This window comes from Strigops habroptila, chromosome 2 (assembly GCF_004027225.2).
Source record: "Strigops habroptila isolate Jane chromosome 2, bStrHab1.2.pri, whole genome shotgun sequence".
Lineage (NCBI taxonomy): Eukaryota > Metazoa > Chordata > Aves > Psittaciformes > Psittacidae > Strigops > Strigops habroptila.
Window position 1 is genome coordinate 119,875,537 of NC_044278.2, and position 15,323 is coordinate 119,890,859.

At 41.9% G+C, this 15,323-nt stretch overlaps 1 protein-coding gene across 1 annotated transcript in view; it reads right to left on the minus strand.

Moving 5' to 3' along the window:
• Window positions 1-15,323, minus strand: part of ACER3 (alkaline ceramidase 3) — a 62,914-nt gene that overhangs the window by 8,683 nt on the left and 38,908 nt on the right. Inside the window, exons 6-9 of the mRNA XM_030476345.1 lie at window positions 14,570-14,605; window positions 6,441-6,499; window positions 3,973-4,074; window positions 627-731 (exon numbers count right to left, since the gene is read on the minus strand). Coding sequence (XP_030332205.1) covers window positions 627-731; window positions 3,973-4,074; window positions 6,441-6,499; window positions 14,570-14,605 — 302 coding nt within the window. The remainder of the gene's footprint in view (window positions 1-626; window positions 732-3,972; window positions 4,075-6,440; window positions 6,500-14,569; window positions 14,606-15,323) is intronic.

A 15,323-nucleotide genomic window follows, 5' to 3' on the forward strand; every position in this document is an offset into this window, starting at 1 on the left:
AATGAAGAAGCTACAGAAATCCCTTCAGATTCCAGCTTAAATTCCACTTTTGCTCCTGGGTCCACTAGATGGTGGTAGAGAGCAAAACCAAGACAAAGATCTGGCTGAGGACTTGATAACTTACACTCGTGTTTAAGTCTCCTTCTAACACTAATACCCTGCCCTTCTGGGAACAGCTCTGCTCCAACCAGTTCGGCTGTCACTCTCCTGCCCTATAGCATGATGTCTTGCTAGTTTGCAGGAGCAACAGTGCCTATCAAAAAGATGAGTTATGCTTCTAAAATTAAACATGTTGAAGTACTTCAGGATTGCTGCTCAATAACAGGTATTAATAGCCTATGTTTTGAAATGAATACACTGTCAAATAGTTTCCCAGTTTAACTCCGTTGGGGTTCCCATTTCTGAATTAGATATTCCTGAGGAACCATGACTATTTAAAGATCACATCGTGAAGAACATAAATTACTTTTAGAGAGTTTTTAGACCAGTTGCAAAGAGGAAAGAGAAACTCCCACCAGTTTATTAAGTCATTTTCCTGCTCTTCTGGATGATATATTTGGAAGTGAATCTGAATGTGGGAAAACTCCAAAGACTGATGAACGTCTAGTTTAGAAAACATTTCTTACCTTAGCAGGATATGAAGGTAAGAGCCCAGGCCTGTGAGAATATGCCACCATGCATGAAACTGTGTCACAGCTCCCACAACAGGAGGCATCTTCTCTCGTAGTGCTCTGTAAGAATGAAACACCATGCAATGGTGGGTTATCTCCCAAGATAAGCAATCACAAATCACAGTGCTTGATTGTCAGATCACATAATGTGTGTTTCACAAGTGAGGCATCAGGTAGCCAGGCTTTCAGGGTGTGAAGAACAGCAGTTACACCTTATACTTCCAACATAGAAAGACATTAGCAAACTGGCTTTCTTACATGTTTAAAGGAAGCACATGCTGCTTCATACAACGAGTGATCAGTTACTTCTGGACTTCAATAGCAGGGAACATATTTATGGCATCCCACAGTCCCAAATGAGTTCTATCATTCTCCTCCCTGAAACCCTGTGAACTACTGTCCATAGGGTGAAATTCTGAGTTCACATGTGAGAGAGGAAATGGGATCCATCAGACATCACATCTGGCAATCACACCACCTATATTCTCTAGCTCCATGGAAGTTTAGTTTGCCTTTCTGCTGCTTCCATGGAAGCTTAGCTTGCTTTTCTGAAGCTTAGCTTGCTTTTCTGCTGCTTCCATGGAAGTTTAGCTTGCTTTTCTGCTGCCTCCATGGAAGCTTAGCTTGCCTTTCTGCTGCCTCCATGGAAGCTTAGCTTGCCTTTCTGCTGCCTCCATGGAAGCTTAGCTTGCCTTTCTGCTGCTTCCACCCAGGCAGAATCAGTAAGGAAGGAGACCTCAATACAAGCAAGTAGGTTGCAATGAGTTCCCAGACCTCTTCTCCTGGAGAAAAGGTAAGTACCTGCACAAGGTGTGCACAGGTTGAGGATCTCTTACCTCAGGTGGCCAAGTTGCAGGAAACAATTAAAAGGTTGCACAGTATTAGAGGAGCTGAGATACAGATAGGTGGTTTCAGATCCATGCTCCTGTAGCAGACGCTGCAGGGAATGAGGCACCTTGGACCCTGGTGACCCATAAAAGCAGGACTCTTGAGTCTCCACCCTCCAGCATCACAACCAAAACCAGATATGAAGCTGTAGACACCCAGGAGCAAGGTCTGCAAGGAGGAACTGTGCCAAGAGCACACAGTGGATACCATCAGAAGAAATGAGTGCTTGTAGTAGGTAACTCTCTGTTAAAGGGCACTGAGGGACCCATCTGCTGGCCTGACAGGGAGGCACGAGAGGTGGGCTGCCTCCTAGGAGCTATGGTTTGAGATGCTGCTGAGAGGGTGTCACAGCCTGTCAAGAGCACAGACTACTGTCCACTGCTACTCTTTCATGTGGGCATGAATGACACTGCAAGCTGGGATGTGAGCAGAATCATAGAATCAACTAGGTTGGAAAACACCTTTAACCAAGTCCAACCACTACCACCACTAACCCATGTCGCTAAGGGCCTCACCTACACAGTTCCTGAACACTTCCAAGGATGGTGGTTCTACCATCGACCTGGGCAGATGTTAAGGAAGAAAAACCTGCAGCTTCTGCAATATATATTTACTGCTTGATGTTATAGTGTTCAATCCCCCTGACTAAATACTAATCCCTGAGCTACTGCTTAGTTTGCAGAGCTGTTTAGTCACAAATATGAACATAGAGCTTGGGTTCAGTCAGGCTGGGAATGACATAGTGGAACACACGGATTGTCACCCCGGCACAACCTTCAAGCCTTTGAATGGCAGGAGATATCAAAGCTCAGTTCAAAAGTGCATGGATCTAAAGAGAGAAGCTGAGTGCTACAGATGTTTTCTTGTTGTTTTGGGTTGTTTTTCTTAAATAAGCCCTAGATTTGATGAAATATGGATAAACAAACTCTGAACATTAACTGATAAACAGTTTTGAACATTAAAAGCAAAAAGAGCAGGTAGGTGGATGATTCACAAGTTAGATCTTTATCCTCTATAGAATTACAAGGAACTGGAGTGTATTTTCTCCAAAGGCTTGAGTTATAACAGCACCTGCAGAAATCCAAGGCTCTGCTGACATCTGATTAAAGCCAGTAAACAAGCATATTTATTCCTTTCCCAGCACCAAACAAGTATTACAGGAAATATGCTAACTTTTGTTCTCCCCTTTACAAACTGAGGATGGAAACAAGTGCTTCAGCAGCTGCTGTGATCTTTGAGTCCAGGAACAAGTTCAAAAGCCCCACGGACCTGCAGGTTTGGTGAATTGAGGGTTATGAGCTCAGCAGTGATGTGATGCAGCTGCAGAAATGAACTTTGATGCCAATATAGGCAAAGCCAGCGTGTACCCACCCACTTGCGCTGGCAAGTAACGTTTCTATCCCATCGGGATCAAGTGTTTGTAGGGATGATGGATTCAAAGTAAAACAGGGGAAGTTCAGGTTGGATATAAGGCAGAAGTTGTTCCCTGTGAGGGTGCTGAGGCGCTGGCACAGGGTGCCCAGAGAAGCTGTGGCTGCCCCATCCCTGGCAGTGTTCAAGGCCAGGTTGGACACAGGGGCTTGGAGCAACCTGCTCTAGTGGAAGGTGTCCCTGCCCATGGCAGGGGTTGGAACTGAAGGAGCTTTAAGGTCCCTTCCAAACCCAAACCATTCTATGATTCTATGAGGCACCGTGCTTTATATTCAGCACATCTATAACTTTTAAAAGACAGTTTCAAGGAAACTTTGTGGAGTACTATTTCAATTGGCCTAGCCTAGTGCAGGGACTACAAAGCCAGAAGGGACAGATGGAGAACACTAGATTACTTTACCACACACTATGATCTGACCCTGACAAAGCAACCTACTAGGACAATTCTGTCCACCATGGATTCACCAGCAGAACATCATATCAAACAGTCAAGGATGCATTTTCTGGATGCTGGCATCAACCCTTCCTAGAATAACAGAACGATGATTTAGCAAGCCACAGACCCTCAAAATTACTTCAGTGACATTACTTTCTCTCTATTTAAATTGAAGTTAGAGGTAAGGCACTGGAACAGGATGTCAGAAGAAGTGGTAAATGCTCCATCCCTGGCAGCGTTCAAGGCCAGGTTGGACAGAGCCTTGGGTGAAGCGTCACTGCCCATGGCAAGGGGGCTGGAACTAGATGATCTTAACGTCCTTTCCAACCCTAACTGTTCTATGATTCTATGAATTATAAAATAAAGTTGATAAAACCACTGCTGTGTGCTGAATCTGGTCATAAGCAAATTGGATTAAAACCCTTGTGAATGTTTTGTAGGCAGTGTACAATACATACCTTGAGATGGACTTGAATATACACCACAGAAGGAACAAAGCTTTATGCTAGAAGACTATTAAGAGCTATCCAAAATGAAAGGACTTACCTCAGTTTATCACAGAAAATGTTGTCCACATTCCAGAGAAAAAATCCCATTAAAAATACAGTTAAAGATGTATAGCCTAGACCTCTAAGCCACGGGTATACCCTAGAGAGAGAGAAATGATGAAAAGTTTAGTTCCAGATGCTTTAAAAGCAGCTTGCGACATACGTAACTCCTATTACATACAAATAAACTTGTTTGGTTTTGTTTTTTTTCCCCAAAAGGAAAAATATCAGCTTCAAATCTCACCTATTAAAGTATTGTGCTTCACCTTCTCCCCTCCCTCCTGAATTCACATTCTCCAAGACTGGTCTTTTATACTGGTTTTACTTCTATATTTCTAACTGTTCCACTAAATCTTGCTCTCTCCTAATGTAACAAGTGGGAAAACTGAAGCTGGCTAAAAGGTATTAATTCTTCAGGCCCATATATAATCTTTCAGTTAAAAAATAGCCATGTTACAAATTAGGCTTCTCCCCAAAGAGGCTCTTTCCCAATCCATGACATCCCTATACAAGGGGACTTGGTTAAATAAGGTCTTTCAAAGTGACTGTAGTCTTTTGTGAATGTAGACCAGGACAGAATGATAGAATAGTTAGAGTTGGAAAGGACCTTAAGATCATCTAGTTCCAACCCCAACTAACCAAATGAATGGGTTTAGAAAACAGTAATTTCATGTTGTATTTTATTGTCGAGTGCTATTTGGGATGGAAAAATATCAATTTTATTTGGGGGGGGAAATACTCTTTAGGATATGGGAAACACACTGAAGAATCATATGGGAGAAAGCGCATCATTAATAAATGTACCCTCACTATCTCCATTTCAGCTTGGAGCATGGAATTGTAAATTCCTACATGGATGTTTTTTGCTCCTTTCCCACTACCAAGTCCAAAAGGAAACCCAATTCCACCCCTAAAAGGCTGCCACAAAATACTGTTTGAGTTATCTTTAAGCATAATGAATGCACAGTTTAGATGCTGGGTTAAAACACACTCCCCAGCTGCTTTCTCTCTGCACACATTTCAGAGCTGTGAGCAGTGGCATCCAACATGTGCAAAGCATGACAGGTAGAGCTTCTTCCACAGGGCAAACTAACCACACGCAAGCTCTGCTTGTGCACAACAAGTTACTGCCAATATAAACCAGCAAAATTATTTGTTTAGCCTAATAGATGCATGGACAGCATGTGGTACATGGCAGAGACTACACTGTAATACTCTCAACTCAGTGCTCTAGAGACATAAGCAAGCTCAGGACACGAAAGAGCATCAAATGGTATGTTATACATGCTGGTAATTAGGTAATTACAGCTAGAATTGTTGAGGGGATAAATGGTGGTGTTTTGTGAAGGGATGAGAGGGAGGCTGGCATCACTTATTGATGGGGAACATGCTTTGTGAACAGAGAACAACATTTGCCAAGTTGCAATCTTGGGAAGGAAGCAGCCCCAAGAACGAGATCAGAAACATCGGGGAAACAGGGCAAGAACAGCAACAAATGATGGGGATAGGAGGATGCAGCAGCCTGGAAGGAATAACATGCTGCTCTTTGAGATTTCAACAACTGTAGTGATAGGACAAGGACTGAGTTCAAATTTAAACAGGAGAGATATAGGTTAGACATAAGGAACAAATTCTTTACTGTGAGAGAGATGAGGCGCTGGCACAGGGTGCCCAGAGAAGCTGTGGCTGCCCCATCCCTGGCAGTGTTCAAGGCCAGGTTGGACACAGGGGCTTGGAGCAACCTGCTCTAGTGGAAGGTGTCCCTGCCCGTGGCAGGGGGTTGGAACTGGATGAACTTAAGGTCCCTTCCAACAAAAACCAGTCTGTGAGTCCATAATTTTTACTCTAAGCTCAGAACAGCTTCAAGCCCCATACTAAGACATATAAGTGACAGGAAGCTAATATATATTAAAGAAACAAGAAACACAGTAAGCTGAAATCAGGGTTGATTAGTAAGTTGAAACAGGCTGGGACAAGGGCTAGCGCTATCAATGGAAAGACAGGAGTATGTTTTAGCAATGCAGAGGAAGTAAATCCAGAAGTGCACGTGGGGATGACTTTTAGAGAAAAGGGGACCTTCAGCTTCTCTAGCAGAAATAATATTAATCATAGAATCATATATACTTTGGGATGGAAGGGACCTTAAAGCTCCTCCAGTTCCAACCCCCTGCCACGGGCAGGGACACCTTCCACTAGAGCAGGTTGCTCCAAGCCCCTGTGTCCAACCTGGCCTTGAACACTGCCAGGGATGGGGCAGCCACAGCTTCTCTGGGAAAAGTCTGTGCCAGCGCCTCAGCACCCTCACAGGGAAGAGCTTCTGCCTCAGAGCTCATCTCAATCTCCCCTCTGGCAGGTTAAAGCCAATCCCACCTGTTAAAGAAATTTTGCCACTGCCCATTTCTCAAGCCCACCAAAAGAAAGATGCAAAGACTCAGTGATATAACACTGAATGAAATATTTACTTACCATAATACTATATAAACAGATCGTAGAACTATAATGGAAACTAGCGTTCCATACATGATCTGGAAATAAAAACAGAGATAAAATTCAGTACTTGGATTCAGGAGACTTTATAAAGCACTACAGGAATGCAACATTTTTGAAGCCTCTGTTGATCTTTATTTCTTAGTCTCAGGAAAATAGTATCCCCCTGTAACTACCTCTCCAGAAAACTCTTCCATAAAAGTTTCACATAAAAGGAGGATTATAAACCATGCAATTATAGGAAAAGTCAGTTGTGTAAAAACGTTGTTTCACTTTCTTGCATTAGAAAGCCAACACTAGATGGCACTCGGTTAGCACCTGAAAGCAAACCGGTAACTAACTCCCATCGCCTCTTCTGTATACCAGTGCATTAGCCCAGAGTTGCATAAGCATCAGCTAAAACCGTGTCTGAAAGCTGTATTTCCTTCACTGGTATTTGATTAATGTATTTTCCTGCAAGCAAACACCTGAATAGACTATGCAGTGTGCCCACACTGAGCACCAGCACAGAAGAAACTTTCCAGGAAGCATTTAAAACTATTACAGAATGTTGGGATTCAATCTAAACAGTGGGAAGGCTGCATGTTCTAAGAAGATCCATGAGCAAGATCCGGCTCGCTGTAGGCTTGATGAGTTTGAGTGTAATCACCTGATTAATACAAAAAGTCAAAGTAACCATTTATTTTCTGCCTCGTGATCTTCAGATCACTCTTCCTGTTATTATTCACAAGCTTAGGATCCACACAGCACCACCTACAAGATGTACAGACTATAGAAGAGATGTGGTCCATCACGCCTGCAAAGTGATGCAGAAGCCACTGCAGCAGGGAGGGTTTTCAGACACTGGTGACATTAAATTACTCTCCCTGCCTTTTACCCTGGACACTGGTTTCCTCCTGCCAAAGCCAGTTTGTTCCAAGCAGTTGTGCCCTGCTCTTTGCCTCTCTCCTGTAGCCCACAAGCCACTCACTGTTCTTCGCTTCTCATTCACTGACTTTCCTGTCTCACTTTTTAGTTGACTCCTATCAAATGCTGCCTTGTTTTACATGAAACAGAAAAATAGTGTTTGCTGCCTATTTTTAAAAGCCACTAAACCTCAGAGTGGTGTTTAAAAACTAGTGTCCTTACCTTGTACTGATCTCCTTGTACTTTTTCTTCTCTTAGACTACACTGTCTTCAAGGCAAGGACTACCTCATTCTGCTGTAACCACGGCATTCAGCTATTACTACCCTGCATGTGTCTAGTCATTCAATATTAAATAGAACAGCTGTAATAACTCAAAGTGAAACCTACCTTTCAAAAGCCCATAAAGGCAAATTTTCATCCTCCTTTTAGCTTTAAGGATGAGGTTCATAGCACACACTGTATTATCAGTGCACATATCCAGAACAAGACAGACAAGAGCCCTTGTGTTTGACGACAGGTAAAAATAAGCTCCAATATTGACTATGAAAAGTCATTCAGCACATTTGCATTGAGAGTGAAATCTAATCACTTCAGTAACTAAACTGCTACTATTGTGTGTTCTGCTCTGTAGAGCTAAACAAAACTCAACTATTTGAAAGGCAAATTGGTTCTGGCTTGTACTTTATGCAGAACTGGTGGCTAATGCTAGTCCCCTTGCTGGGGTACAGCACATAAATCAGGACAAAACCAAACCAAAGCTGCTAGAGACAGCCTGAGTACCAAGTGCTCATCAGTCCCAAGCAAAGGGACTGCTCAGGTGTGCTAGGGGCTGCATTCTGGTGTAATTCTTTATCATTTTGCCTAAAAAGACCCTACCATATAACGAACACAGATTAAACTTAGTTCAATGCCATTTACTTCATCAGTCGCATTTGGAACAGCCTGTTTCATTTTCCTAATCAAACCCAGGAATTTATTCTAAGAGAAGGGTTGCACAGAGGAAGAAACTCATAGAAAGGCTCCGCTGGAACCCAAATCACAGTTTGATGCCCTTTCCTTGCTCATCTCCTCCTTCCTACAGTTTCCATTGCTAAAATGCTCTCCTGCAGCAGCGAGGGAGGAAAAACTTACCCATGAAGAGAAATTTCCCTCCTACTCATTAGGGGTCTGGCCACCTTCAGACTTTTATCCAATTTACTCTCAGGTTCTTTGTAAAAGGAGTTAGTGTCAGACTATGCCTAGAGAAACAGGGCTTATAAGCCTGAATCACAGGCTAAAAACGCTATGTTTTTGCAGTTATCAGAGCAAAAGCTCAGAAAAGCTTTCTTTGTAATGCCTGTGGCTTGGTATCTCCTAGTGAGTTAGTTAATGGCTTGCAGAAGGGGACAGTCTTCATGGAGGGAGGAAAAGAACAAAGTAAAAAGAACCTTGGAGGGACTGAATTAAAATATGCCCACAGTTGACACTTCAATTTCTTGCCTTTTCCGCTCCCCCACACAAACAGGTTGTTAACAGTAAAACACAGTCGTGTTTAAAAGCCTGTGAAAGACTGGAACAACAAAGCGTTCCGCTCTGCAGGCTCCAACCCTCCTCTTCATGCTGAAGGCAATGAGCACCGAGGTGGTGGTGCTGCGATAAGCAGAGGCTGGAGCTGCGCGTCTGCTTACTAAAAGCCTATAAACCAAGAGCTACACAACTTAGTTTAGACTTCAGGGAGCAGTGCTTCTTTTTCACTCCTTTACCACCCGTGGATTCACTATTTTCATCACGCTGAAAGTTTGTGAGGTATTATCCATCCACCCCAAGAAGGATAAAGTATAAAGAATCTACCTTATTTGACTCAGATTTTGCAGTTCCTTTACCTCCCTTTGTTCTTCTTCTTTAACTAACACATCACTTAAGTGACAGATGAAAACCCAGAGTTTTGTGCTATTTTGTCTCCCAGTGCCTTTAAACTGCAAGCCAAAAGAACACCCTTGCACTACAACTGAAACAAAAAGCAACAGCAGAATCTCATCATCTTTTGTTATCGCCAGACAGTTCCCTCTTTGCTGTTTAGGATGCAAACACGGCTGCTTGTATTTCAGCTTTGAAGCCTGTATCTTTGTAATGGGGGAAAAAACATTAATACACAGTGGATTTACCTGATAAAAGGGCCAAATATGAAGAACATCCTTCTAATTCACAAATGAGAAAGCAGCATTTCAGGGCTCAGTGTTTGGCAGCATTTTTGATGTGGAGGCAGTTAAGCAAATCATATAGCTTCACTTCTTATACAAGCTGGAGGCAAGGTTGGTACTCCTCACTGGAGTGAGCATATAAAACTGGTTCTTCATCTACCTTTCTAGTACAGAAAACAGCAACAACCTGTTATTTCTACTTCTCTGCTTCCTCTGTTCCTGGCCTTCTGCCCATCCTTGGTTAATAAAGTCAATTTATCAGCTTCAAATATTAGTGCACACATTGGGAATTGCACTGAGAGATTTTGGGTTCTTGGCAAGCACTGCTTATCTATTAATATACCAACCAGCTATCAAAATATAGTCAGCCTAAGGGCTTGAAGTTGGAAACTGTGTTTGCAAGTTACAACAAAGAAAAGAGACTTCTGCATGTTCTTGGACTTCTGAGGGAAGGAATGACAATCCCCATGATGACACTGAAACACTCCCTCAGCATAGCTGCAGCTGTTTAGTACTACACGTTGCTTTGACAGCTCCTGAATGAACTAATTCAGATTCACTTTAGTTGGACCTGCTTAGATGCACGTACATGATGGCAAAGCAACACACTGCACGGCACAGAGCAGCTCACCAGGGCTCCTGGGACAGTCTGCAGCAATGAACTGAGCTTCCCTTCATTGCCTTGTAAGAGCTGATCCTTTGGAGACTCTGAACATCCTTCCACATTCCCTAAGCTATCGTGCAAGTAGAAGTACTAGCCAGAATGCAAGCTGTACTGGAAGACATCCCTAAACAAGCTGTGTAATTGAATGTCATTCAAAGTGGTTTTATACGTGGTCTACAGCAGGACAATGCCCAAGAAGAAAAACCTCTGTGCTGAAGATGTGCCCTGAAAAGGTCATTTTTAACAGACTGCTTGGCAACCTGAACATGTGGTAAGTAAGAACATGTCCCACTAAAAGGCAAAATACATTAAGCCACAAGCCTAAAACTAACTGTTGCCTTAGCAGCAGGAGGGACTCTGGAGAGCTGTAGGACATTAAGGCAACATGGACTCCCAAAAATGGGGAGTCCTGTAAGTTTGAACAGGTTGTGCCCTGACATAACATATTCTTCATGCAGTTTCAGGCTCCTGTATGTCCTACACACACATTTCATCGTGATTTCACTTTCTTCTTTGCATTTGTACATTTAAAACACCTATGGAGATCAATTCCTTTTATTTTTAGATTGAGGCAAATGAAATACCTTTTGCTCCCACGCTCTCCCTCAAGTCACATAAAATTGCTAAATCCAATACTTGTATTTTCCTTTCTAGCAGAACATTCACTGGTCATATTATTATGCTGTGATCAGCAAACACACCCAGAGACTCCCTTCCTCCCTCCTTTAAGGATCTGTGTGCAGATCATCAGTGTTTGCTCATCAGTGCTCACTCTTCCATTTTGGATCCTTTGTCATCCTGGTCCTCGATGTCTCCCAGTTATTTCTGCATCTCCTCCTCTGTACTCAGTGATGTCTTTGAACTTGGTATCATCACAAACATCATCAGTACCTGACTCTGTTTTTCCTGGTACAAAACCAGTTCCACTAGTGATCCCACAGTCCTACTAGTGATCCTGAGACAGTCCAGACTGGGGCTGCCTTTCATCATCTCCTTTAGCCATCTTCCACTAGTCACTCCCTTCCCCTATTTGCAATTCTCATCCTGATCTACTTCTCCAGCTCACTGAAGTTTCTCATGGGACACCGCTTCTGGAATGGCTACGCAAAAGACATCTTTTAAATCACATCTAATGTAGGAGAAGCAACTACTTAATCTAATTTTCTATTTACTTTTTAATCATCTCTTTGCTCAAAATTTGCTTCAAACTCTTGCAGCTCTGCAAATAAACTATGCAAATAAAACAGGCTTTTAGATCTATTGCATTATTCACATAGCTAGTTGAATGAGGTTTTTGATCCCTACAAGTGTAGAGCCAACATATGGTATGCAGCAACTAAACAAATCAGGATGGAAACCAATGCTTTGTAGGTGACAGCTTTCTAGGCCACCATCTGAGAAAGAAGACTACTTGTAAGACTTGAGTCTAAAAGTTTAATGGCCAGGGTAATTTCTTCTTCTTCAGGGCAATCTGATATTTAAGTGTTCACAAACCGTGTAGATGAGGCCCTCAGTGATAAGGTTTAGTGGTGGCCTTGGCAGTGCTGGGGTAATGGTTGGACTTTACGATCTTAAAGGCCTTTTCCAGCCTGGTTGATTCTATGATTTGTGTGTCTATGGATCACTCCACACCAGCAGCCAGGCTTCCCCCACCCTTTCCCTTGCATCAGCACAAATACACATGCAGTAAACAGAGATGAGCAACTAATCTGATTTACAACTAATTCTGAGGAGAGTTTGAACCTGTTGAGTTCCCCAATCAAATCCACATCAGAAAGTAAATCTGTGTGCCAGATGGGAAAGAGGGGAGGGAGGAACGTAGCTGTTTTCTTTGACAGTGATGCTGGCTTAAATACAGCTAGGGAACTGGGATGTAGGGTTGTTTAGCACCATGAAAATTAGGTAATAACAGTGCTCTAGCCTAGAGATTTTGACAGAAACAAGACAATACATGCTTGTAAAGGCCACTGCTATCTTTCATTTAACTGATGAGGCGGCAAAAAAATACCACACCAGTTGTCAGGCAGAGAAGTGGGGTTTTTTTCCCCTTCTTCTAATGATGTGTAGCCTCCAACAGACCAAATCATGCATCTCACCCCCACTATGGTTAAAGCATTAAGACCCTTAAAGATCTGCAATATGTGGATGGAGGAAAAGAAGCTGGTGTGTGTTGCCACTGTGCCATGAATAACAAACCAAACTCCCCTTCATGCCTGCTGGCAGTAAGCAATTTATGAACCTAAATTGGGAAGGAAAGTAGAAAGTAATTCACTGAAAAATAAGGCTTGGAACCTGGCTGTTAAATATAATAGGATCCTTTTCCATTCTTATTGCTCTCCTTTCAAGGGGAAAAAAACACCTCACACTGAAACAACGGACAATATAAAGCTGTCCATGTAGTTACTCCCCTTTTTGCAAGGCTGACAAATGGTGATCATCACAGACAAATACCCAAAGGAATCAACTTCTGCTTTCCAATACAGTTAGGGACTGAGACTGTGACTTAAACTATGACTGCACGAGCATATTTAACTTTACTTCAAGTCCATGAGATACATTCAGTTGGAAAACACTTAGTGAAATTATATTGATCTTTTTTTGATGCATTCTAAAATAAAGTATTAAGAAAATAACCTTGCTTAGCTGTGCAGAGAAATGTTTCCTCTGGATTTACGATGTATTTGGCAAAGAGTGTGAAAAAAACCCACAAGTGCAGTACTTGAACGTTTGGAATGTGGCCACAACTGTATGTTCTCCATAAAAATCAATTTGGAAAGAGTTGTTGTAAAAAGTCCAGCACTTTTATGGGTCTAAATCTTTTCTACATTGATTCCTCATGTATAAATTATAACAGCGAATTCATATGCTGAACCTAAGGGAAACCAGATGCAAAAAATTAAAGGTCTGGGGCAGCAGTTTAAAGCTTCCCCTATTTCCCTCTTGCCCCACAAGTCACAAAGCCAGGTTGGACGGGGCTTGGAGCAACCTGGTTTAGTGTGAGGCGTCCCTGCCCATGGCAGGGGGTTGGAACTGGATGATCTTAAGGTCCTTTCCAACCCAAATCTTTCTGTGGTTCTATGATTCTATGATCTATCACCTCTGAATGACACGGGACAATAGCTACGCCAATGCATCAAACTGGAATACAGTGAAGCTGTGATGTATTTATTGCCATAAAAACAGATTAAGTAATCGATTAAAGAAACAGAAGTCCAGTATCAGCAATAAATTCTGCCACTGTAGTTAACAAAACTGCTTTCAGTCACTTCATTCAAAACCAGTTATAACCAGCTTAGTAAAAGCATCAGCAATTGCTGCTTTCAGCCCTGCCTGTATCTTCCTGTTGGAAATATAAGTAGGGGGAAAGAAAAGAAAGGATTTAATTAACATTAGCAAAAAACCCTGCGAGTTTCTCTTTTTATCTATAGGTAGAATAATCATTCATGTCTCTAGAAGAGACTTTTTGGAGCAGCTTGGAATTTATTATCAGAGAATTCATTTTATTCCTCAATGCTTCACTAATCCACCAACAGGAACCACGTATCAGCTTTACAGCTGCTGATGCAGCAGGTACACTTTGACAAGCGATGGCACTACTGATTTCAGACATTAAGGCTTTAAAGCTCTGTCCTGCAAACAGCTTAGAGCTTTTGCCTGGTAGTTTTTCAGCTGCTATCCCTAATCAAAACCTCATAAATGAGGGAAAACTGCTCATGGCATGCATAAGTGAGCATGATTTCTAACCTCCTGTGAAGAGGCAAGCCATACAAGTCCTATCTCCACAGGCAGTGAATGCATATTAATACTCTTGGGCTGCTATAAAAGGAACCGGCACCAAATACACCATTAAGCAAGTAAGACCATAACAACCAGTCTGATACATAACCCTTGAAGACATTCTGTGTTTAAATTCAGCTTGAATTTACACAAAGTAAAATGGAGTAGTTAAAAATACCCCAAACTAATATGTTAAAGTGGAGAGACGAACATGGTGCTGTCACCCAAACCACGTTAGAAAGTCAGGTCATAGCTTCCCAGCAGCTGCTAATGGAAAGAAGCAGATATGGATTCATCAAACCCTCCCTTTCACACACACTTTAGCCCATAGTGAGGATCACCTCATTACACTTACCACAGATGAAAACCACATGAAATATTAGGTCAAATGCTAAAACACAACATGCATTAAACCATTCCAGTTTTACAGGTCACCAAGTAAAGGGATGGCAACATGACAGGCAGCAGCAAAAGGCAAACTGTGTTTGCCTTCCATCTTCCAGCTACAAAATCATGCAAAACACTCCACTAAAACACAGTTTAAAACCAAGATTAGCTCCTCCAACAGAGCAAGATTTACCTGATGGAATACAGGCTCTTTCAAATTTAAGTAAACCTGGAAAGATTAAAAAGAGAAGTAATTTACAACAGAGAACAGCATAACATTAATCTAAATACTGCCAAGACTCGTTCTGTTAGAATAAAGACACAAGAAGCATATACATGCACCATAAAAGTTGCTTAAACATTTCAAGTTTCCTCTGGCAAAACCTGAGGTTTTAACTGTGGAATGATTTTAAATTAAAGAGCACAAATAGAGACATTAACATCTAGAATCAACTCATTTAGTAAGAGTTGCACCACATCGAAAAACAAGATGCAGGAATTACCAGTCTCGATATGCATTGCAAGAAGAAAATGTACTCTAATTTGAATTGCTATTATTCATGGGTTTTGACAATGCTTTAGAATTTCAATTCATTTTACAAAATAGCTTTTCGTGTTGTTAATGCAGTTCATTTAATTCCTGCTTCGGAAGAGAGAAGGGCACTGGACCTTCAGCATAATATGCCATAAGTGTAAAACATCTTAGGAGGCAGAGAACAGTATCTAGATGGCAGAAATGACCTCTAATAATACTTCTTATTTAAGAAATGCCTATCAATAAAAATAACAAAGGAAATTCCATCTGTGGTTGACAGGCAGCACAAAACTCACTTTAGTCATAAAGGGAACACACAGCACTGAGAAAGGGAATCAAGTCACGACAGTTTAAATTATTCTGATTTAACAGTTCTGTTCCTTTCTTATTCTGGCTGCTGTTTTAAACCACC